General features: G+C 65.5%; 7 protein-coding genes across 7 annotated transcripts; 3 read left to right on the forward strand and 4 right to left on the reverse strand.

Annotated features, from left to right (window-relative positions):
* Window positions 1-723: 723 nt before the first annotated feature.
* Window positions 724-2876, reverse strand: EMIHUDRAFT_220239 (hypothetical protein; the record flags this gene model as incomplete). Its single annotated transcript, XM_005757511.1, has 3 exons — window positions 724-758; window positions 951-1245; window positions 2817-2876. 3 exons carry the CDS (start codon window positions 2874-2876, stop codon window positions 724-726), a joined length of 390 nt encoding a protein of 129 aa, XP_005757568.1.
* An 86-nt stretch (window positions 2877-2962) lies between these two features.
* EMIHUDRAFT_359964 (hypothetical protein) lies at window positions 2963-3886 on the reverse strand. Its single transcript, XM_005757512.1, has one exon. The coding sequence runs from the start codon at window positions 3852-3854 to the stop codon at window positions 3024-3026; it is 831 nt and encodes a 276-aa protein (XP_005757569.1). The 5' UTR covers window positions 3855-3886; the 3' UTR covers window positions 2963-3023.
* Window positions 3887-3971: 85 nt separating this feature from the next.
* Window positions 3972-6001, forward strand: EMIHUDRAFT_359966 (sterol desaturase). The gene is made up of 3 exons (XM_005757513.1): window positions 3972-5093; window positions 5376-5546; window positions 5623-6001. Exons 1-3 carry the CDS (start codon window positions 3990-3992, stop codon window positions 5737-5739), a joined length of 1392 nt encoding a protein of 463 aa, XP_005757570.1. The 5' UTR covers window positions 3972-3989; the 3' UTR covers window positions 5740-6001.
* Window positions 6002-10501: 4500 nt separating this feature from the next.
* Window positions 10502-11260, reverse strand: EMIHUDRAFT_359968 (hypothetical protein). The gene has a single exon (XM_005757514.1). The coding sequence runs from the start codon at window positions 11202-11204 to the stop codon at window positions 10728-10730; it is 477 nt and encodes a 158-aa protein (XP_005757571.1). The 5' UTR covers window positions 11205-11260; the 3' UTR covers window positions 10502-10727.
* Window positions 11261-14522: 3262 nt separating this feature from the next.
* Window positions 14523-16732, reverse strand: EMIHUDRAFT_453695 (hypothetical protein; the record flags this gene model as incomplete). Its single annotated transcript, XM_005757515.1, has 6 exons — window positions 14523-14939; window positions 15249-15335; window positions 15603-15771; window positions 15809-15926; window positions 15987-16044; window positions 16244-16732. The coding sequence occupies 6 exons, from the start codon at window positions 16730-16732 to the stop codon at window positions 14523-14525; spliced, it is 1338 nt and encodes a 445-aa protein (XP_005757572.1).
* Window positions 16733-16937: 205 nt separating this feature from the next.
* Window positions 16938-19181, forward strand: EMIHUDRAFT_220246 (hypothetical protein; the record flags this gene model as incomplete). Its single annotated transcript, XM_005757516.1, has 7 exons — window positions 16938-17084; window positions 17252-17437; window positions 17506-17874; window positions 17970-18110; window positions 18183-18221; window positions 18425-18910; window positions 19143-19181. The coding sequence occupies 7 exons, from the start codon at window positions 16938-16940 to the stop codon at window positions 19179-19181; spliced, it is 1407 nt and encodes a 468-aa protein (XP_005757573.1).
* Window positions 19182-22027: 2846 nt separating this feature from the next.
* EMIHUDRAFT_359972 (hypothetical protein) lies at window positions 22028-22678 on the forward strand. Its single transcript, XM_005757517.1, has one exon. The coding sequence runs from the start codon at window positions 22034-22036 to the stop codon at window positions 22616-22618; it is 585 nt and encodes a 194-aa protein (XP_005757574.1). The 5' UTR covers window positions 22028-22033; the 3' UTR covers window positions 22619-22678.
* The last annotated feature ends 450 nt before the right edge of the window (window positions 22679-23128 follow it).

The raw sequence follows: 23128 nt of genomic DNA on the forward strand, positions 1-23128 counted from the left end.
CTATCCAGTGCTCAAGTGCTCAACTAACCTACCTACTGTGCCGTACGGAAGTGTGAACAGGTTGGAGCAGCAGCTCCTGAGCACGGCGCCGCAGGCGCCTGTTGATAGGTCCAGGTGATAGTCCTGGATGGGCAATGCATACGCCTCACTGGGCCTTAAGATCGCCCGACCGCGTCCCGGTGCTCTGTGGTCGGATTTGTGACGCCGCCGCACCGCAAGGGGCTCCTGATTGTGGCGCGGCCTGCTGGACGCGCGGCGCGGCCTGCCTCCGGAGGTGCCTCTGAGCTGGCCATTTTGGGTCACACCGTGAGAGAACGCGATGCGCGTTCGAGTTTTCACTCGGCGAACTTCAATTAGTTCAAGAGTTCAAGTGTTCAACTCTCGCACCGGCCAGGCGCAAGCCCAACCGGGGGCGGGCCCAACGCGTGTGCTAGCGTGCAAGTGAGGCGGAGGCGCGAGTCGGAAGGCCGCGACCGTCAAGTGTTCCCCGACGAACATACAATCGCTGTGAACTCAACCACGTACCCCGTAAAGTCGTCGTACATCTGGCATGACCCCTATCTCACGGGTGGTGTGGAGCTCGATCGCGGAACCCCCAGAAGAACAACTTTACCAGACCACGTGACAGCGCGAGCTCCACCCCTCCCACAATGCTGCAACAAGATCCGTGCGCCGCCGGCGCCAATAGCAGTACTGTACTTGATTGCTGTCCTTTGCGCGCGGCTAGTCTGCATCCGCCTTGGCCCTCGCGGCGGCCGCTGACGCGCGCCTCGCCTTGACGGCAGCCAGTGCCGCCTCCGCCGCCTCCGCCGCCTCTGCCGCCGCAGCCGCAGCCGCCACCGCCGCAGCCGCTGCCGCGGCGGCCGCCTCCTCCTCTGCCGCTGCGAGAGCGTCCGCCTCGGCTTCCGCCTCCCGGCGCGCCTCCGCTGCCACCAAGGCTGCCTCCTCACCCGCCTCTGCCGTCTCCTCCTCGCTCGCCTCGCCTGCCGCTTCTCCCAACGCCTCGGCCAGCCCCTCGACCGACGTCTCCGCCGTGGTGCCGTACCGAATCCGCTCCTCGTGGAGCGTCTCGAGAAGCCTGATCAACCCCTCCCTGTCCAGCTTCGCGGGCTTGGCTGCGGCTGCCTCTGACGGCGCCTCGGCCTCCTGCGACGGCCCAGCGCCGCCGCTCCCGCCGCCCTTCTTCTTCTTCTTGCCCTTCTTGCCCTTGCCGCGCTTCTCCGCCTCGACCTCCGCCAGCAGCTCCTCGGCATGCCGCGCCGCCTCCTTCTCCTCCGCCGCCCTCTGTGCCACCCTCTCCGCCGCTCCCGCAGCCCACGCCGCCTCCTTCGCCGCCTTCTCGGCCGCCGCATGCTCCTCGAGGGCGCGCACGCACTCGGCGTGGCCATTCTCCTTGGCCAACTGCAGCGCCGTGAATCCAGCCACCGAGCGCAGCTTCGTGTCGGCGCCCGCCCGCAGCAGGCAGAGCAGGGCCGCGGGGTGGTCCTTGAAAGCGGAGAACATCAGCGCGGTGCGGCCGGCAATCTCCTGCTGGTTGATCTCCGCGCCGTGATGCAGTAGTAGCTCGACCACCCGCTCGTGGCCGCTGAGAGCGGCGAACATCAGCGCGGTGAAGCCTGCGCTGTCCCGAAGGTTGATCGAAGCGCCACGCTGCAGCAGCGTCGCGGCCAGCCGCTCGTGGCCGTAGGCGGCGGCGACCATCAACAGCGTAAAGCCGCTCACACCCTCAAGAGTGAAAGTCGCGTCCACCCGCCCGCCGCCGTCGAGCCACGCCAGCATCGCCTCCTCGCCTTGCACAGCCGCCTCCGCGATCTCCTCGGGGACGGCGTCCTCGCCCGTTCCGCTCTCCACGCCGCCAGAAGAGGACGCGGCAGTTGGTGCCGCCGCCGCCCCCTTGCCCGAGGCGGCATCGCCGTCCGCCCCTGCGCCGCCCGCCTCGCCGAATTCCTCGGGAACAGGCCCGCTGCTGCCGCCCTCGCCGCCCGCCTCGACCGCCGCCGCCTCGCGCCTCTCCGCCGCCACCTCGCCGAGATACGTCTTGACGGCGGCGATGCACTCGGTGTGACCCTTCTCTTTGGCGATCTGCAGCGCCGTCTCGCCGTCCGCAGTGCGCAGCGTCATGTCTGCGCCCGCCCGCAGAAGCTGGAGGACGACGACAGGGTGGCCGTAGTCGGCGGCGCCCGTGAGCGCAGTGTGGCCGTCGCCGTCCTGCAGGTCGACCTCTGCCCCGTGCCGCAGCAGCAGCTCGACCACGCGTTCGTGGCCTTGGTCGGCGGCGAGCATCAGCGCGGTGACACCGCGGCTGCTCTGCAGATTGATCTCCGCGCCGTGCCGCAGCAGCGTCTCGGCCACCTGCACATGGCCGATGGTGGCGGCGGCAATCAGCGCGGTGTGGCCGATGCTGTTTTGCGCGTCCGGCTTCGCGCCCCGCTTCAGCAGAACCTCGACCAGCTGCTTGTGGCCGTAGGCGGCGGCGATCAGCAGGAGCGTACAGCCACTCACACCGCGATGCACGCACGTCGCGTCAGCCGTCCCCGGCGAGCCACGTCTGCACCACGCCCGCCTTGCCGTTCGCCGCCGCTGCCTCGATCTTTTTCGGCAGCGCGAGCGGCGCAGCCTTTGACGCCGTCGAAGCAAGCCCGCGCCGGGAGGCGGCTGAGCCAGCTTTTGGTCGGCCAGGCAGAGGGCGCGTGTGGGCGGGAGCGAGGGAAGAGCGCCGTGGGCGTGTGTTTCTTGGTCGCTGTGTGTGTTTCTTCTTCGCAGTGAGGAAGGGCGGTGGGTAAGACGGGGGGGCGCCAATCCCCATTTCCCCATACAAGCCCGTCCCACCCCTTCGTCCCAGGTCCCACGCCATCGGGCCTTCGGGCCCCGCGCATAGAAACAAATGGCGGGGGCTGGGGCGGGACGGTTATCGGTTATCGGTTTCGTCCTCGCCTCGAAGCGAAAAGGTGGCGGTTGTATTCCCTGGTTTGTTACCCCCCCCCCCCCCCCCAGCCCCGCCCCGCCCCCCGTCACTCCTAGCGTCACTCCCACGCCGTGTACAGCATGAGCTTCGATGCCTCGCGCGCCCGACCAGCCTCCAGCCGCTGCCTCAAGTCGGGGAAGACGCCGTGCGCCTGCCTGCACAGCGAGAGCCGCAGCGATTGCGAGGAGAGGAAGTAATTCACCTCCTGCGTGTAGAGGACCAGCGCGAGGCCGTGCTCCGGGTCGGCCGCGAAGAAGGTGCCCGCGACGCCTCCCCAGCCCGTCGCGCCCAGCCCCGACGCGGCACCGGCGGGGAGGTAGTCCCCGCCCTCGCCCGGAGAGCAGACCACTCCGCCGAGCAAGCCAAAGCTCTGGAACGGGTCAAAGCAGGGTCCCGCGCCGGCGCCCATGCCGCGGAGCTGGTCGGACCTCAGCGCCGCCATGCTCTCGCGGCTCAGCAGCGCTGGCACTCCATCCAGCCGCCCGTCCGTCGCCAGCCACTCTGCAAAGCGGAGAAAGTCGCGAGCGGTCGAGAGGAGCCCGCCTCCGCCGCTCGGTCTCTGGCCCTGCGGCTTGCCGCGCAGCCACGGCGTCGATGCGTCGCAGGCGCCGACCATGGCGTCGTCCTCGAAGCGGTTGGGGCCCGTGCCGCGGTAGCATCGGGTGAACCGTCCGAGGGCGTGCTCGGGAATTTCGAACCCCGTGTCGGGCATCCCGAGCGGCTCGAATAGGGACGCCTCGAGGAAGCGGCCGAGCGCCTGGCCGCTCACCTCCTCGAGGACGCCGCCGAGGAGCTCGATCGACAAAAGCGAACAGTTGTTTGGTATCGCCAAAAATCTCTCTTCTCTCCAAAGCGACTCATTTCTCAAATCCGCATACCAGCTCTTCATGGGCTTGTCTGCCACCCGGCCCCGCCACCGCTTCTTACGATATCCCGGTGTAAAGTCAAGGAACAACGCCGCCGCGATGAAATAAGAAAAACGAGGCGGCGCCTCGCGACTCGACAGGAAAGGACTTGGGCATCAATGCCCAGCAAGCAGCCCCTCGGCCCGTCGCCGCGGTCCGTCTACCGCCGCGCACGCGCGCTGCACGCCGCTTGGGACATCGCCCACGGTCTCGGCGTGTGCGCGGTCTCGCTCTACCTCCTTGCGCGGCAGCGCGACCCCGCCCTTGTCGGCGGCGGGTGCGAGCCGCTGCAGTGCCGCGTCGGCGCCGTCTGGCGCGCGGCGTCCGCCGACCCGCTCGAGGCGGCCTGCGCCTGCTTCACCAACTTTTTCTTCGTCTCGATGTGCGGCAACTCGCCCGCCGCGTGGGCGGCGGCGCTCTGGTTCGCGAGCGTGGACGAGGTGGCGTGGGGCGCGTTTGCGGCGGGGGTGGCGGCGCGCTGGGGCGACCTGTACGACGGCGGCGCCGGCTACGCGTACGGCGTCTGCACCTTCCTCTTCTTCCTTGTGCCGTACCTCCTCCACGGCGCCCTCCTCCTCCCTCTCGAGCTCTGGAGCCCGGCCGTCGCCGCAGGGACTCCGTACAAGCTCCAGCCGCAGAGGAGGGTCGACGCTGGCCGCATCCCGCGCGTGGTGGCCGTGTCTGTGCTCGAGCTGTGCTTGGTCGGGCTGCCCTACGTGCTCGCCCTCGCCCACCTCTCCGTCGCATCGCGCGGCGAGCGCGGCGTGAGGCTGGAGGGGGCCCTTCCCAGCTACGCGGAGCGCGCGTGGATGCTGCTCGCTCATCTGTTGGTCAACGAGGTGCTCTTCTTCTACGCCCACTGGGCGCTGCACCAGGGCCCCCTCTACCGCCGCATCCACAAGATCCACCACGAGTTCACCGCGCCGTTTGCACTAGCCGCCGTGCACGCCCACCCGCTCGAGCTCCTCACGGCGGACTTAGTCCCCTTCACCGCCGGCTTCGTCCTCTTCCGGCCTCACATCTTCTTTGTCTTTTTGTGGATCGTCGGCGCTGCCCTCGGCACCCAGACGCACCACTCGGGCTACCGCCTCCCCTGGATCGCAGCCTTCGACGAGCAGCCAGACTTCCACGACTTTCACCACCAGCGCTTCAGCTGCTGCTACGGCAACATCGGCTGGCTCGACTCGCTGCACGGCACATCGAGGCCGTACCGCGAGGCTCAGGCGCGCGGGAGATATGGGGAGATGTGTGGGGAGATATGGGGAGACATGACTACCGCGAGGCTCGGGCTCGCGGCATCTCCCCCCAACCTCCCGCCTTATCGCCTCCCGATCTCCTCCCAATCTCCCGCCGATATCTCCTCTCGATCACCCCCGATCTCATTCCGATCTCCCCCCAATCTCCCTCCGCGAGATAGCACGCGAAAGCATGCCGCGAAAGGCGGACCAACGTTGCTGACGAACCCCACAGCACGGATCCTCGCCTCCCCCCCCCCCCCCTCCCAGGCGGCGGCCGAAGCGAGGCGAGACAAGGCGCAGGACCGGTGGGAGGAGGAGCGGGAAGAGCGGGAGGAGCGGGAGGAGCGGGAGGCGAGGCGGGGGCAGCGGTGCCGTGCGTCCGCCACCAAGGCCGCCGAGGCGGAGGTGGAGGAGGAGGGGGAGGAGGAGGCGGGGGCGGCACACGCCTCTCCACCGTCGGACCGTGTGTGCGCGAGCCACGGCGCCTCTTCACACTAAAACCCGCTGTGAACAGGCGGCGGCGGGCGCCAAGCGGCGGGCCGCCGCGCGCGTCGCGCGGCCTCGCAACTGGCCGCTCTCCACGGCGCTCAGCACGGCGGTCGGGCTGCACTCGCCGCTCGAGCATGGCTGAGTTCTGGACTCGGCGGGTGGCTGTGTGGCAGGGTGCGCGCGGGCGCGCCGGCAGCTGCCGGCAGACCCAGACGGCGCAGCCGCGTCTGATCATGCGGGACGAAGACGCCACGGGGTGGTGGGGGGGTGGCGGGTGCATTGTAGGATGTAGGAGTAGGTCTGGCTGATTGACTGATAGGTTCATAGGAAGGTCCCTGTCGCGCTATCTCTAGCGCAAGGGTCGAGGGAGGGGGCGAGTTTGAGAACTCTACATCTACTGTTTTGAGGAAAGTATTTCAGCGGGCCGGCCGGGGGCCCCCTGCGCTGCCCCTGCGCCGTGCGCCTAGGCCTACGGCTTGATGCATTGATTAACCCCTAAACGGCTACCGAAACGGGGTGCCCGGAAGGGCGATATCACGGCGGCCTAACTGTGCCTCCGTGCGCTCGCCACATACCCCCTGCTGCCCGAGGGTCGTGTTAGCACTTTATTGGGCACATACAGAGGCGGTGGGAAGCCACCACGTTCCCTTTAAATTTTCCGCCACAGAGCTCCGGAGCGCGCTCTGCAGACTGCACGAGCTCCTGGAGGACGCGGTTTCGTCTTTCGATCCCAGACGGTCGTCGCACGTCGGCGCCCCAGTGAGGTCCGCCGTCATAGGTGTAGCACGCTACTAGACACACTGCCTCCAAGTTGAGTGTTGGAAAATTGTGACGAAGCCACGCACCGAAGCGCCGGCGTCCCTGTGGCAATCTGCCACCGACAGCAACACACGCCTTTGATCACCGGCTGCTTGCGCTCCGCATACTCTCCAGAAGCTGTTGGTTGTGTGGCTGGTGCTACTTCTATCAGCCTTCCTCATGCACAATGTTGCCGTTGAGCTACGAGGCTGCAACCCGTCGTCATTTGAGTTTGCTGCCAGCCACACACAGCGCGTCCCTGCTGCACGAATGGTTGGACAGGTGTGAACAACACCTCGTGGGGGCGGCACCGCAGGCGTCCATTGAGGGGTCCAGGTGATAGCCCTGGGCGGGCAATCCATACGCCTAGTTGGACTTCAGATCGCCCGATCGCGTCCCGGTGAACTGACGTCGGATTTGTGACGCCGCCGCACCGCGCCGCGGCCAGGGGCCCTCCGGAGGCTGAGGATGGCCGTGGCGGACCGAGACGAGCTCTGGGAGGTAAAGTGTCAGCGTATATATTGTAGAGGCTGACCATGTGCACAATATCTCTCAGTCTAGCTAAGCCAGGGTAGGCTATTCTGGGCGTCCACACGGCTTGCACAGGTGACCCTCGCGACAAAGCGAGCGCGTCCGGCAGAGCGACTGAAGAATCGAATACAGAGTCACAAATCCCGCTTGTTGTGCATGTTTTGAGGTCGGACAGTGCTGCTGTCTTCTCCACGCAGCAGCCGACGCCACCAGGCCTCGGTAGCTGAGCAGCAGGAGCCTCCTCGCTGCTGGCAGAGTTGCGCCTCTGTTTGCCGCCGCTAAGAGATCGTTGTTGCGGGAATCCAGGGAATCTAAAGGAATCTAGAATCTGTGGGTCCGAGATTCGATCTGGGACCTGAGCCGCTCGGGACCAGCTGCACATGACACGGGGCCACTACCATGTCGCAGACGACTGCTGGATCGGCCGTCGCTCCGACCAGCCGTCCTGCAAAGGAATAAAATAACAATGAGTTCCTTTACATATGTAAAGGAACGCCGTTTAGGGGTTAATGGCAAATGGGCGCCAAGCGCTCGGCGCTCGCGCCCCCTAACGCCAGTCTTACGCCGTTACCGCTTACTAACCGCCGGCTTACGCGTCAGTACCCGGCTGGTCCGGGTCGAGGTCCGGTAGAGGGTCGAGGGTACCCCTAGGGTTCTGAGGGCCGCGGATTGTTTTAAGACCTTTTGAGAAATGAGGAAGTTTGGGGGCTTAACTTGCCATTTAAGAGATTGCAGGCACGGGGGGTCCCTCTTTTAAGACCGTCTAAGAAAATCGGCCTCGCCGGCATGCGTCGCTGGGTTCCGCGCCGTTTTCTCCAATACTGGGTTGTCCCCCCTTGCCCCACCACCTCGTGTGTGTGGAGAAGTTTACCTTACCTTACCTTACCCTCTCCAATACTGCCGTTATTAGGCACAAACCCGCCTCTGAAGACACATATGTAAGTCTGGTGCACTGGCAGGAGCCACACTCGCATACGGGATGCGTGCTAGCTGACTGTAGCCAGCTTCCCGTCCTCCGGCGTCTACCAGGAGCCTCCCGGACGCCATCGACCTCGGGAGCTCTCTCCCGCACCGTTTAAGCATTTAAGACCGTTTAAGGAATCGGCGGCCCAGCAGCAGTATAGCAGCTCTTAAACCTGCCTACGTAGGCAGGTTTTAAGCCGTTTAAGCCGCAGGACGCAGGTGCCCCAGGGCCCACCGTTTTAAGCCTAGGGGTCCCCTAAGCTGGTCGGTCTCTCGTGTTTTTACTAAGGCACGAACGACGCAAACCCACACCCCAGCACAGACCACAGTGCGCGCGCGTGCACGTCCATGCGTGCGCGACCCGAGCACCCGACACCCGAGAGAGATTTATTGTCTAGGCAATACTGGCTCTGCGCACGCACTGCGGGTCTGGGGAGGCCTCGCCGCCTGGCACTCAAACATCAGCCCCCCAAAGGGGAACCGCGCCGGCTCCTGTGAATCAAAAAAGAATTTTACAACCCCAGTCCCGTGCCCAGTGTCGTGCAAAAAAGGATTTTACGACTTCTCCCTGTTGACAACCTCCCTGTCTCTTTTCTCCCAGTAAGCTAAAAGTACAGTATCTCGCAAATACTTGATTTTTCCAGGCGATCGGATTTTTCCGCACCCTCGAAATTCGTAACAATCGCCTCGCCGCTCCACAATGCCTTTCTCCGTTGCCTCCAGCCGCGCGGCGCCATCGTCCTCGATCCAGTGCCGGCCTGTGACAAGCTTGGCAGCTCGCGGATCGACGATCGCCACGAGCTGCTGCCCGGCGACCGCCGCTCGCCTTCGACGACAGTCGTAACAATCGGCGGTGAGCGGCACCTCCTTGGCCCAGCACCGGTGTTATCACGTCTCAGCTGCTTCATTGCCATGTCCAGTTATGGCGGAGACGCGCTGATAGCATTCCTGTGCACGCAGTTGGACCAGCACGGCCATCGGGTGCGTGGCGCAAAAAGACCTGTTTGCGCTGTCTTCGATATCAGCGGCTACATGCGCTGCTGCGCGTACCTGTGACGCACACATGTTGATCACATCCATATACCTCACTAACATACAGCTGGCGAGCATTGCATCCCTCGTCTGGCCATGCTGTGCATCATCTCACCGTATGCAGCCGTATACGCCCACGGTGCTCACAGGGTCGGGCGTCACGGTGCTCGTGGCAAGCATCTCCGTCACTCTTGTGACTTGTGGGCTTGGTGGTGTTGCCTCCGGTGCTACTGCTGGCTAGGGTGCCAATGGCGCGACGGGAGGCGGCCATTGGCGCCACTACAGCAACGATTGTTACGCCGTGGAAAAATCCGGATTTCGTGCCCCGAACCGGCCGACACGTGGCCGCATACACGTCCGCCGAATTTAAGATTTTAGAGGCCGGCCGCAGGCCGGCGATTTTCAGATTTTAGACCAAGATTTTAGAGCTCTGGGGCGCATTTTCGCAAGATTTTAGCTGTCCGTTCACACATTTTCAAGATTTTAAGGCTAACGGACTCCCCGCCTTCAAATCTTAAATTCGGCTGACCTGTATATGTATATATACCACGTCCGTATGGGCTGCACAAGCCAAACCACGCTCATCACAGCTTGCCACAGTGTGGCTCCTGGCAGTGGTAAGCCATTCTTGGTGTACCAGCTCAGAGCAGGGCCGTTTGATCACGATTGTTACACGGCGTGAAAAATCAAGTATTTGCGAGATAGGCTCAAAAAGTAGGCGCGGGCGCCGGGGGCACGACGCACGTCCTCCAAAAGAGAGCACCGTCCAGCTCTCGCCTAGTCTGTTTGGTGTCTGCGAGGGTGGCGATGGTCACACACCCCTGCTTGATGATCCCTATCACATCTTCTAGCTTCTCTGTCGTGTCATTCCCTGTATCTCTCACCCGACTCGCGCCCCCTGTCCCCCCTCGCAGCTCCTCGATCTCCTCCATCGTCTCACCCCGCCTTTCCAGGTGCAGCCCGCACACGTTGAGCGTGAGACAGCACGCTCTCCGCTCCTTTTGCTCGCTTCTCCCTCCCCGCGCCTTAGCCGCTCCCCTGCCCCCCCCCGCGCGCTCCACCGCGGCCCGCCCCCCGCCCGTTGCCGTGCAGCGCACGCATGAGCGCGTTCCACTCCTGTATTGACATTTGCCACACATAGTCTGCCGGCACCCCTAGGTGCTCGAGGTCGGGATCCGTGAGCAGTTCCTCCCCCCGCCTTGCCCTCTCCTCATCCAGCCTCTGCAGCAGGCCCCTGGCGTCAACGCGCCTTCTCCGTCTCCTTTCCCAAGATTGCGGCCTGCCCCTACCCTCTCTCTTCCCGTCTCCGTCTCCACGGGGCAGCGTGGGTTACTGTAACCGTGTGGTCTCGCACATGACGTAGGTCGAGAGAGAGACTGTGAAGAGGCGAGACCGCGCGTGACAGGCAATCCTCACTCACACAACAGTCACACACACACACACACACACACACACACACACACACACACACACACACACACACACACACACACACACACACACACACACACACACACGTGCGCGCACACACACGGGCCTTGGCACTCGTCCTCAAAATGCTAATGTGCCCTGTGCAACTCTTAATTAATCAACAGGTGCTAGCACACCATACATGGACATGGGCCATACAGTAGCCGCGCCGTACCAGGAGTAGTTGCTGCGCTGGCAGACATGTGGCTGAGTCTGATGTGCATGCGCTCAACATTTCTGCTCACTGCTTCACGCGCGACAATAGAGACTCCTTCCCGCTGTGGCGTTTGCGGGCGGAATGGCTGCGGGCGAGAGCGAGAGCGGCGAAGCCACCACCTAGCGTCGCCAGTTCTCGGCGCCGAGCAGCGCCCCGAACGCCGCAGCCTCCCCCTCGACCGTGCGGCCGGGCCGGAAGCTGAGGTTGGCGGACACCCAGAGGCGGCCGTCGTCCACATCGACGACCACGCCCTCCGGCCACAGCGGCGACGCGCGGACGGCGGCGGCGGCGCTCAGCAGCCCGGTCACCTCGGCGAGCTCTGCCGCGACGCCGCTCCATCCAGATAGAAGGTCGCGTCCTCCGTCGTGAGCGCCCGCCGTCGCCGCGCCGCCTTTGAGCGCCGGCGGGGGTGGCAGCAGCAGCGCCTCGAGGTGGTGGAGGAGCGGCGCCGCGGGCCTCGCGTGGAGCACGCAGCGCAGCGTGGACGAGAAGGGCGGGGCCGAAGCACCCCCTTCTCCCGCGGCAGGGCTGCTCGCCCCTCCCCGTGCCGCCGCGAGGCAGGCGTGCACGCCGAGGGCCGCCTCACGGTCCTCCATCTCCTTGGGTCCGTCCGCCGCATCCTCCCCGGCGAACGTCGCCTCGAGAGCGTCCCAGAGCCGCGAGGCTGCCGCCCGCACCACGCCCGACCGCTCCTCGACCCGCGACACGGCGGCGGCGAGCGCGTCGAGCGGCGCCGCCGCCACGTCCAGCGCACACGCGAAGCGGCTCGAGTCCTCGGCCTTGTCCTTGTGCATGTGCAGGCAGCCGAGCAGCGCGCGCACGCCGGAGGCGCCCTCGCCAAGCTGTTCGAGCGAGCCTGCCAGCGACTCGAGCCCGCCGGCCAGGGAGAGGGCGCCAACGACGTGCGCTTTGCGGTGGCGGGGCGGCGGCAAGGTGGGCAAGGCGGTTGCAGCAGAGGAGGCGGCGGTGGGGGCGATGAGGGCGGCGGCGGAGGCGGCGGTGGTGGTGTTGGCCGCGGAATAAGAGGAGGCCGCAGCCTGTGCTGCCCTCCCAGGATCCTCGCTCAAGAGCCACGTCGCATCGACCCGCCAGGTTGGCGGGGCATAGAGGGTGCTGCCGAGCCGCAAGCCGAGCGCGGCGCCGCCGTGGCCGAGGCCGAGCCACTCTGCGAGGCGTCCGACAGGCAGGTGCGGGAAGGAGTGGTCGAGGACGTGGGTGAGGTTGGAGGTGTGCTTTTGGATGCGCTTCTCGGTGAATAGACCCGTTGCCTGCCGGACGAGGTAGGTCAGCAGCATGGACAGCGTGTTGAGGCCGCGGACATTCTCGAGCGCAATCTCTTTGAGCGAAATGTCGGCATGCGCCTCGCGCACGTGCAGAGCGGCCTTGCCTTCCGGCGTGACGAACACGTCGAAAAGCACTGAGATGCCTGTCTCTAGCATCTGAGCCGCAAAGTCGGCCTCAAAGTCGGCGTGCGGCCATGACTGCTGGGTGACCCGTACGCGGCCTGCGGCCGCAGCCTTCAGGCCGCCGATGGTGGCGAGGATGCCTCCTCCCTGTGCGCAGCGCAGGGTGAAGGCTGCAACGTCGCAGCCCGTCACGCCCAGCTGGTGGACACTGATGTCGAAGCTCCGCTCTACATGAACGGTGTTGGCATAGAAGTGGTGCAGCGGAGCCTCGCACACAGCATCGGCGACGATCGGGCGCAGGTGATGGGTGAGGCCGTCAAGTATCGAGTCTGCGATCCATAGCCTGCCGTCGGCGCTGGCGGAGAGGGAGCGGTCTCCGCCAGCGGCAGCCGATACGAAAACGGCCGAGAGCATGGCGGGGAGCGGCGATGCCGCACAGAAGCCAGCTAAGGCAAGGAAGAGACACGAGTTCTTCATTTCTATTGTTACAACCTGTGTGACCTCTCGAGGTTCTCGACGTGGATATCCTTTGGTCCTTTGGCCGCGTTGGGTAGCGAGGATTGGTGTGACGCGATCCACGCAGGCGTGGTTTCTGACGGCCGACCGTCAGTGCACGGAGTTGCCCCTTCTCCGACTGCCCCGGCTAGTTCCCCGGCTGCTCGTCGAGGCTGGCGCGGCGGTCAACCAATCAGAGGCGAACGCTGAAGGTTGCACGCCGCTGTTCAAGGTGTGCCAGGAGGGCCACCTCGAGATCGTCCGGCTGCTCCTCGAGGCGGGCGCGGCGGTCGGCCAGGCCACGGACGACGGCGTCACGCCGCTGCTCATCGCGTGCGCTCGGGGCCAGATCGAGTGCGCCAGGCTCCTTCTCGAGGCGGGCGCGGCGGTCGACCAAGCTGACGCTGAAGGCGTCACACCGCTGAGCGCTGCGAGCCAGGAGGGCAAGATCGACTGCGTTCGGCTGATGATCGCCGCCGGCGCCGCGGTGAACCAAGCAGATTCTGAAGGCTTCACGCCGCTGTACATCGCGTGCCAGAAGGGGCACCTTGAGGTCGCCAAGCTGCTTCTCGAGGGAAGCGCGGCGGTCAACCAAGCCGAGGAGGACGGCGCCACGCCGCTGCTCGTCGCGTCCCTAAAGGGCCACGTCGAGATCGCGCGGCTGCTTCTCGAGGCTGGCGCGGCGGTGGCTCATGCAGACGCTCAAGGCCGCACGCCGCTGCTCGCCGCGTGCCACTTCGGCCACCTCGAGGTCGCCCGGCTGCTGTGCGACGCTGGCGCGGCGGTCGGCCAAGCTGATGATGGAGGCTTCTCGCCGCTGTTCGTTGCGTGCCAGAAGGGCCACCTCGAGATCGTCCGGCTGCTCCTCGAGGCTGGCGCGGCGGTCGACCAAGCCAAGGAGGACGACGGCTGCACGCCGCTGTGCATCGCGTGCTGGCAGGGCCACCTCGAGGTCGCCAAGCTGCTGCGCGACGCTGGCGCAGCGGTCAACCAAGCCCGCAATGACGGCACCACGCCGCTGTTCATGGCGAGCCAGCAGGGCCAACTCGAGTGCGTTCGGCTGCTCCTCGAGGCTGGCGCGGCGGTCGACCAAGCCAAGCAGGATGGCGCCACGCCGCTGTACATCGCGTGCCAGAAGGCCCACGTTGACATCGCCCAGATGCTCCTCGAGGCTGGCGCGGCGATCAGCCAAGCCCGCAACGACGGCGTCACGCCGCTGTTCGCCGCGTGCGACAAGGGCCACCTCGAGGTCGCCAAGCTCCTCTCCTCCTACGGCGCCTCCCGCGCCGCTACGCCCTTCGGCACGCCCGAGGAGGCCGCGAACCGCCGCGGCCACGCCGACCTCGCCGCCTGGCTGGTCGCCAGCCGCGGCTGGACGCCGCTCGCGCACCTTGAGAGCCTCACCGCCGCCCGCGCCACCTCCCTCCTGCGCAGCGGCGCAAGCTTGCGCGAGGGCGAGCCGACGCCGCTGCGGCGCGCCGCGGGCGGCGAGGGCGAGGCGGCGGCGCTGATTCGGCGGGCGGCGGCGCCGTGGTCGCCGGCAAGCCACTCGCTCTTCCCCGCGGCGGCCCGCGCGCGGGCGGCGCTCCTCGTCCTCTCGCTCTACGAGATCCACGAGCGGCACCATCTCGACTCGGCAGGAAACACGAACGGCATCGCGGCGCGCGACTTTGTCACGTGCGTGCTGCGCTTCGCGATCACGCGCGAGACGGAGTAGAGCCGTGAGTGCGGTGATTTTGCTTTGCCCCTCGCGCTCGCGGCTCGCCTCCGACCACGGCGCTGTGTGTCTTCTTGGGATGGGTGGATGTGCGCCGATGGGTCCTCCGGAGGCCAAAATGGGGATTGGCCATTGGGCTTTCGGGGGGGTCCGGAAACTCTCACCTACTCTGCACACGGGACTGTGGTCGAGTGCGCTTTTGCTGTGGGGTGACTAAAGCAAATAACTAACAAACGCTGTGACATGCGGTGTCGTACACGTAACACGACTCGACTCGCCGTCAAGCTCCAAGGCCCTTACATCAGGACGCAGCTGCAGCTGCAGCCCGTCCCTGCGGGCGCGTCCTCGCCGCCGCCCTCCTCCGGCTCGCTCAGCACAACCTTCTCGACGCGCGAGACAGCCGCTGCGCGGACCCCGGGCCGCAGCCCCAGGGCCGCGTGGCCCGCGTCGCGCAGCGCGGCGCTCGAGTCGATCTGGCTGGGCCAGGCCGGCCGTACGGCCGCCCCGCGCGCGTGCAGCCCGAACTTGGCCTGCGCGCGCGCCTGCGGGGCGGTCGCGCGTCGGAAGATGGCGGCGATGCTGCCGACGAAGGCCGGGTTGCACCGCGTGTCGCCCCCGCCCGGCCCTCCGAGGAAGAGGTGCAGCAGCTCGGGCAGGTCGGCGAACGCCGTGGGCGGCAGGGCGGCGATGTCGGCGATGGCGGCGCTGAAGCCCTGCTGCACCTCCAGCACGCCCGCCACGCCAATGTCGTAGTCGAGGGGGGGGCAGTACGCCTGCCCGCGGGCAGCCTCGAGATGAGCGGCGATCTGGAGCGATCTCGAGCGATCTGGAGCGATCTCGTGGCGATCTCGTGCGAATCTGGAGCGATCTGGTGGCGATCTCGTGCGAATCTGGAGCGATCTGGTGGCGATCTGGAGCGATCTCGTGCGATCTCGTGCGATATCGAGCGATCTCGAGCGATCTGGTGCGATCTCGTGCGATCTCGAGCAATCTCGAGCGATCTCGAGGGGCGGGCAGTACACCTCGCTGGACTCGTCGCCGCTGCCGTGCAGCAGCAGCAGCCGCAGGGGGGCAAAAGCGGCATGCGGCGCGCGCGGCGAGGCGCACACCTATCGGTCGGTTCCTGGACGGTTCCTGGACGGTTCCTGGACGGTTCCTGGACGGTTCCTGGACGGTTCCTGGACGGGTCGGCCCACGAACCTCGGGTCATCTCGGGTCCTCTCGACTCCTCTCGGGGCATCCCCGCGCACACCTCTCCCGCGCACACCTCTCCCGCGCACACCTCTCCCGCGCACACCTCTCCCGCGCACACCTCTCCCGCGCGGGCGGCCACTGAGCTCTTCACTAGCTGAGTCTCATTGCTCAAGCGCACACACCTCCCCCACGAGCGCGGCCACCTTGCGCTTGTACTCGCCAAAGAGGGGCGCCGAACGCGGGTCGTGCGGGTCGAACGCGCTCATCATGGAGTCGATGGCCACGACCCGGTCCTCGGCGTCGATCATCACGTTCTCAGAGTTGCCGTCGTTGCCCCAGATGCAGGGCAGCCTATCCACAGCGGCGGGTGTGAGGAGACGCTGTGCACGCCTCGCCGTCGCGGCCCCAGAGGCAGCGCAGCCGGTCGTAGTTGTGAATCAGGATGTCAAAGGCGAGCGTGCGCCCGAGCATCTGCAGCTGCTCGCGGCCAGACGGCGAGAGCTCGCCTACCACACCACCCAAGGACCTGAACCCACACTGGATTCGGGACTCTGGAGGTGTGGTACGTGGCGCGCCTCGCGCGACGCAGAGGAAGGGTGTGGCCAGGCGCGGAGCCATGAGGGGCTACGGGGAGCTATGGGGAGAGAGGGCGAGAGCTCGCCTCGAGGGCCAAACACGCGCTCGCAGCGCGCCGCGGCGGCGGGCGGGTCGAAGAGGGCGGTGATGGCGAGCCCCTTCAGCGAGACGCCTAGAAGGTTCCTAGAAGGTTCCTAGAAGGTTCCTAGAAGGTTCCTAGAAGCCCCTTCAGCGAGACGCCGGGCACGAACTCCATCACAAGGCAGGTCGGGACCGCGGCCAGCACGGCCGCGACGGGCGGCGAGGAGCGCTGCTTGAGCGGCTTGGCGGCGTCGAGCCGCGAGAGCGCCGCCTCGAGGGCGAGCCCCTCCTCGCTCGCGGTGAGCACACATCGCATCTCGGGCGCGCGCACACCCAGCGCGGAGCCGATGAGGTGGCCGCAGTAGTCAGCCACCACCTCGGCGTCGGGCTTGACCACCACGCAGCGCTGGCCGGGCAGCAGCACAAAGTACACCCCGCTCGACCGGCCGCCGTCGGACCGCTTGAAGTTTGTCGCCGCCGCCCAGTCCACGTCCCAGATCGAGGCGGCCGGCTCGCACTTGGACAGGTCGATGTCGCCGTGCACGCGCTGCCGCAAGTGCGCGCCGACGGCGCCGCGCCGCTGCCACGAGTGTGCCGACGAGTCGATGCTGTGCCACTGGGGGTATCGGGCGAGGACATCGTCGATGCTCGCCATGCGTTGGGCGGCGACCTTGGCTGGAAGGCTGTTGGCTTTGGAGGGCTGAGGCGGTGGCCTGGCCCAGCTGCTCTTTGCCTTTGTGGGCGGCGGCGGCGGCGGGGGGGGCGGCGGCGGCGGCTTTGGGCCCTCGGCAACACCGCCCTGGCGCCGCACAGCACTGCCCTCGGACAAAGCCGACATTCGGTCCTTGACTGCATTCGCGATGTGCTGGGCGGCAAGCGCGCGGGCAGCGGCTGCCCGAGCGTCGCTCGGCTCCGACATCCAGGAGGAAGACATCGAGGAGGACATCGAGGAGGAACAAAGTCGGCGGGCCGACAAGTGGTCAAGGTTCAAACTCTATGGCGGTGTGGTACCGGCGCCCTTCTGTCTGGTATAGTCGAGTATAGCCGACCCGCTGTGAATGGGTACTACGTCCGTCCGGCCTCCCGCTCGTTAGCAAGATGCCGCCCGTCTCCGACCTCTACTCTGAGCAGAGCACTTCCCCAGTCCCTAAACAGGGCACGCTCGCTCGCTCAGATTGCGTCGCACGAGCGGTGGCTTCGCTGCCTCGCCGCCTGCGAGCGGCTGGATGCTGAGATGGACGACCCGGACGGCGTCAAACATCGGGAGGCGACACGCTTCATCGCCGTCTCTCAGTTCGCCTCGGGAGCGTGGCTCGACCTCTGCCCCGACGGCCGGCACTCCTCCAAAATCACCTCGGAGGTTTTTGCCCAAAACCCGGGGGTCCCGGGCCACAGCGCCGCCACGGCTACTACATTTCCAGCGCCAAGTACGTGTACGACGCCAAGGAGGCGGCTGGTGAGACAGTCACCATCGGTATGCGGAAGGGCGACCAGCTTGCAAACGGATCGAAGGACATTCCGTGCGAGCACAAGGCCCACAACATTCGTCACAACGGCACCATGTATGCGGCGGCCAACATGGTCCGTGCACGAGCCTGCGGCAAGCTCGTGCTCGGTGACAAGGCGAACCCTCAGACGACTTTTCATCTCAACGAGGGGCACGTCACCGACATGTGTGAGATCGGCGGGAACCTGCAGTCCCAGCTCGATGTCCAGAACGAAGTCAAGGTTCCCAGCACCCTCACAAAGACGAGGGCAGGCAGGCTGGGCAGGGCTTGGCGGCACACGGCGGATGCTGTGCGTCACTGGGCCACAAATTTGGTTTCGGCGGCACCATCGACCAAACCTTGCTCAAGGTTCTTGGGTGCAAAGAGCGCGGCCACAAGTCACAGGGCCCGCACGTCCATGCGACCGGCAAAGGCTGGGTCAAAGAGCACAAGGGACAGCAATCGTGGCCGGTCCCGCTATGGATATGCCCAACCCACAAAATGAATACGCATCGCCTTATGCTCTGGTTTCGGGTGCGTAACCTGGTGCGTAGACAGGCGCAGTTATCAAAATACAGCAGATATGAAGGCCGGCCCTCAACCCGGACCTGCTCGCAGCGCATATTTTCCTTCGAAAACAGCACAGAATACTTCAATGTTGGCCCTGCCCCGCACTTACGCAGCATAATTTTACCCATTCAGGCCCATCGACGACCGCGTTCCGCATGACGTATCATGTATCCGCATACGTACCCCCTCCTGGCGCCACAGCCTGGAGGCGCTGACGCACTACGTATACGCATTATGTTTCTGCACTCGCCAAAACGCCCGCGAGACGATTGCCTGGCCAATGATTTCAGGCTCCCGCGCTGCCTTGTACAATCCAAATCGAATCCCAATTGTTAAACTCGCGAAATTCTACGTGCGTCCGCTGCATGATGGCCCCGCCTCGGACCGCGTCGTCAGAGGGCGTTATGCTGATCCCAGCCACCAAGAACAGCACGACTGGCTACAAGAACGTGTCCTACAAGCGCAGCAAAAACAAGTTCCAGGCGCAGGTGCAGGATGGCGGCAAGTGTGTCCGCCTCGGCTCCTTCGACACCGCCGAAGAGGCGGCCACCGCCTACGCTCAGTCAGAGTACGGCCGCGCCGACGCCGCCAAGCTGCTGCAGCCCCGCCCCGCTCCCACTCCCGCTGGCGCCGAGGCGATACGGCAGGCGGAGAGGGAGGGCCTCACCCTCACCGCCAGTAGCAGCAGCAACACCGGCTACAAAGGCGTCTGCTACCGCCAGAAGCATCAAGGCAGCCAGAAGTACGAGCTGAAGGTGAGGGACGGCTGCAAGCAAGTCCGCCTCGGCCTCTTCGCCACCGCCGAGGAGGCGGCGCTCTTCTACGCCCGCAGGGAGGCGGGCAGGGACACCAGCGATCTCACCGCGCCGCCACCGCCGCCGCCGCCGTCCTCAACCTCTGCGGAGCTGCCAGTGTACGAGCTCAGCATTCTGACACCTGAGCAAATGGCCGCCAACCCGACATATAGTCCATCGTCCAATTTGGACTATAGTCGAGCGCGTCGGAGAGGTGTTTGGAGACAGGCTCATGATTATGCAGCAGCCCTAGCGGCAGCGCCAACTTATGGCAGCCCTAGCGGCAGCGCCAGTGCGCGCACATAAAGGGGGGGGGTGGGGTTGTTAGGGGGTGGCTGTCGAGGGCTATGCCCGAGTCTGTTGTTACCAGCGCACATACAACCCTAGCCGACTTATGGCAGCCCGAGCGGCAGCGCCAGTGCGCGCACATAAAGGGGGGGGGTGTGGGGGGGTTAGGGGGTGGCTGTCGAGGGCTATGCCCGAGTCTGTTGTTACCAGCGCACATACAACCCTAGCCAGCTTATGGCAGCCCGAGCGGCAGCGCCAACTTATGGCAGCCCTAGCGGCAGCGCGAAGTTTAGGGTTAGGGGTTAGGGGGGTAGAGGGTTAGGGGTTAGGGGTTAGGGGTTAGGGGTTAGGGGTTAGGGGTTAGGGGGTTAGGGGGGTGGGGGTTAGGGGTTAGGGGTTAGGGGTTAGGGGTTAGGGGTTAAGGGTTATAGGGGTTAGGGGTTAGGGGTTAGGTGGGGCGGATGCGTCAGACGTATGCATAATACGTGACGCGTAACCCTTGCTGGCCGCCACTTCTCAGTCAAATCCGTCGTGCGTGTGCGTAATACATGGGACGTAAGCTCCCCCCGACACCCATGGCGACCGATGCGTCAGACGTATGCGTAATACGTGAGGCGTAACCCTTGCTGGCCGCCACTTCTCAGTCAAATCCGTCGTGCGTGTGCGTAATACGTGGGACGTAAGCTCCCCCGGACACCCATGGCGAGCGATGCATCAGACGTGTGCGTAATACATGAGGCGTAATCCCCTCTCCGCCGCCGTTCACGGTCGAGAGCGTAGTGCATGTGCGTAATGCGTCGGTCATAGGCCCACCCAGCCCCGATTTACGATCCCACTGCGTAAGACGTGTGCGTAATACACCGTGCGTAGCGGCCCGAGAGAGCCTCTCTGGCAAAGCTTACACAAAACAGATGCGTGGTGCGTGGTGCGTAGCGGCCAGAAGGTCGGTGGTAACGATCGGTGCAGAAGACGTGCGCATAATACGCAGCACATCTGAAATCATCGATCGGGCTTTCTGTCTGTACGCGTGAAGCGAGGCGTATGCGTGACGCATCACTGAGCCGCCACCCGGCTTGACACGGCACCAAAATACACGACGTCTCAGCGACGTCCTACGAACCGTGGGCATGGATGTGCATAAGGTGGCCAACAATTGCATTAGTGGCTCTTACATATCCATAGCGGGACCGGCCACCTCCCAGGGACAGTACTACGACGCGCTCCATGGCAAGAACGGAATCGTCAAAATTTGTCTCGTCGAAAGCCAGGGCGGCATCGCGCCGCCAACCAAGAGAATCATCTTCAAATTCGCCAAAGAGGTCGGCAGCCCGAGCGCCGTCGACCGCACCGACTACGGCACAGCCTCCGGCAGCGCCCGGGGCTTCGCCCAGCACCACTCGCAACAGCTCTCGCGCGCCGCCTGTGGCGACGCGCAAAACATCAACAACGCTGCTCGCAACATGCGTGTCGCGCACTCATTCATGACCGGTCTCAATGCCCCACCCGGAAGCATCGACCAGCTCGTTGGTGCCGGTGAAGTTCTCAATAACAAGGCTGTGAAGAGTGCGTGCGTTTATGTGAAGAGTGCGTGACATGCGACCAGCCGAAGCCGCAGCCGCTTCCACAGCTGCTCGGTGTGAACAGAGTTCCGCGAGCCCAGGCCCCGTTTCACTTACCGACCCAGACCGTGTCCCGAATCCAACTATGATGGCTTCCGCGAAAACGAAGCGCGCCCGCACCGCCGGCGGCGGCGAGGAGGTCGAGGAGCCCGTGCCGGTGGCGGCTGCCTTCGAGGCGCCCATCTTTGGCGCGCGCATCGTCGGCCAGGTCTCCACGCTGGCGCTCGAGGGCGAGGACGGGCTTTTGGCATCGTTCGGTCCGGTTGGCGTCGCGAGCGACCACGCAGGCGCCTGGTACGTCGCGACCAAGAACTCTCTGATGCACGTCTCGGCGGCCGGGCGCGTGCGCCGCGTAGCAGCCTTGCCGGCAAGTGTCGAATACTACACCGTTGCCGCCAGCCCGGACGGGAGCGCGCTGTTTGTGGCCGACCATGAGAACCACAAGATCCGGCGGGTGGAGTTGGCGACGGGCGAGGTGACCACGCTTGCAGGAAGCGGCGACGAGGGCGGCGACGCGGATGGCGTGGGCGACGCGGCGCAGTTCTGCTGCCCAGCTGGCATCGCCATCAGCCCAGACGGGAGCGCGTTGTTCGTGGCGGACTATAACAACAACAAAATCCGGCGGGTTGCGGTGGCGACTGGCGAGGTGACGACGATCGCGGGCAGCGGCACCACGGGCAGCGCCGGTGGCGTGGGCGACGCGGCGGAGTTCTGCGGCCCAGCCGGCATTGCCATCAGCCCAGACGGCGGCGCGTTGTTTGTGGTGGACCAAGGCAGCGACAAGATCCGGCGGGTTGAGGTGGCGACAGGCGCGGTGACCACGCTTGCGGGCAGTGGCACTGGCGGCAGCGCTGATGGCGTGGGCGACGTGGCGCAGTTCTACAACCCGGCTGGCATCGCCATCAGCCCAGACAGCAGCGCGCTGTTTGTGGCGGACGGCAGCAACCACAAGATCCGGCGGGTGGAGGTGGCGACTGGAGAGGTGACGACGGTCGCGGGCAGCGGCATACAGGGCAGCGCCGATGGCGTGGGCAATGCGGCGGAGTTCGTAGGCCCAACTGAAGTCGCCCTCAGCCCGGACGGCAGCACGCTGTTGGTCGGTTCGAGCGGTGGCCTCCGCCAGGTCTGCCTGGCGGCGCCTCCTCCGCCTCCCTCCTTTGCCCCGATCGTCGTTCCGCCCTCCACCTTCTCCGCCGACATGGCGAAGACGTGGGGCGACGCCACCCTCCCAGAGGGGAAGGTCACCTTCCTGGTCGGCGAAGACGAGGAGCGCATCGAGCACGTGAGCAAGAACAACCTCTGCGCCCGGTCCCCGGTCTTTCGGACCATGTTCGGCATCGGCATGAAGGAGCGCGACGCCGCCGAGGTCACGGTGTCCCACACCGACCGCGCCAGCTTCACTGCCCTTGTCCGCTATCTCCTCACCGACCAGTTCGACCTCGGCGAGGAGGAGGGCAGGGTACAGCGCGCGCTCGACCTGCGGGAGCTGGCGCAGATGTACCAGGTGCCGCGCCTCGAGCTGCTCTGCGCGCAGGCGCTGCAGGAGAGCGTCGCGCCGGCGACCGCCGTGCCGCTGCTCGAGGCGGCGCACACGATGGGCGACGGGCGGCTCCTCGCGCAGTGCCGCCGCTTCGTGGCCGACCACGCCGCCGAGGTGCGGGCGAGCGGCGGCGTGGAGCAGCTGCGCGACTTTGGCGTGGCCAAGGGGCTGCTCTGCGACGCGCTCGACCAAGTGTCGGAGCTGAAGGGCGCGATGCGCGCGCTCCGCGTCGCGGAGAGCTGAGAACGCCCGATCGAGTACCGGAGCAGTGACCAGTGTGACAGCGCAGCGCGCCGAGTACAGGGAGCGCGTCCTGCGCAGCTCCTGCGACACCGCCGTTGGTTCCCGGTACGTTCGTACGTCAGTAATCGCACTCCCTCTTTTCATTAAAGGAGAGACCGATACCCCACCCAGTCCTTGTCCCGAATCCAGCCCTTCCCATCGCCGCTCCCCGCCACCAACTGGGGCTGGATCCCCTCCCCCCTGGCCTTGCGGCGTGCCTGGGGCTGGGCGGACTAATTTAAACACGTACGACATTAAAAACATACTCGACACATGCATGCAGTACAGAGTACTTACTGTCTACTGACGTATATCAACCAGTTGATGTCTATCACAAATCAGGTTCAGCGCTGCGAGCGTCAGAGGCGCTACGCACAACGCATGAAGACTATAGCGACAAGTTGGGGGCGGAGACAGCCGGGGAACAGGGCTGTGAGAGAGCAAGCCTCAGCGAGAGTCTGAGCGCGCGCG

This window comes from Emiliania huxleyi (genome assembly GCF_000372725.1).
Source record: "Emiliania huxleyi CCMP1516 unplaced genomic scaffold EMIHUscaffold_90, whole genome shotgun sequence".
NCBI lineage: Eukaryota > Haptophyta > Isochrysidales > Noelaerhabdaceae > Emiliania > Emiliania huxleyi.

Bases quoted from the DNA above. Each gene is read 5' to 3' on its own strand.
- EMIHUDRAFT_359964 (XM_005757512.1), bottom strand. From the start codon at position 3,854: ATGAAGAGCTGGTATGCGGATTTGAGAAATGAGTCGCTTTGGAGAGAA.
- EMIHUDRAFT_359966 (XM_005757513.1), top strand. From the start codon at position 3,990: ATGCCCAGCAAGCAGCCCCTCGGCCCGTCGCCGCGGTCCGTCTACCGC. The intron at 5,094-5,375 runs GCGCGCGGGAGA...CCCCCCTCCCAG, and splicing joins GGCCGTACCGCGAGGCTCAG to GCGGCGGCCGAAGCGAGGCG. The intron at 5,547-5,622 runs GCACACGCCTCT...CGCTGTGAACAG, and splicing joins GGGAGGAGGAGGCGGGGGCG to GCGGCGGCGGGCGCCAAGCG.
- EMIHUDRAFT_359968 (XM_005757514.1), bottom strand. From the start codon at position 11,204: ATGGAGGACCGTGAGGCGGCCCTCGGCGTGCACGCCTGCCTCGCGGCG.
- EMIHUDRAFT_359972 (XM_005757517.1), top strand. From the start codon at position 22,034: ATGGCGAAGACGTGGGGCGACGCCACCCTCCCAGAGGGGAAGGTCACC.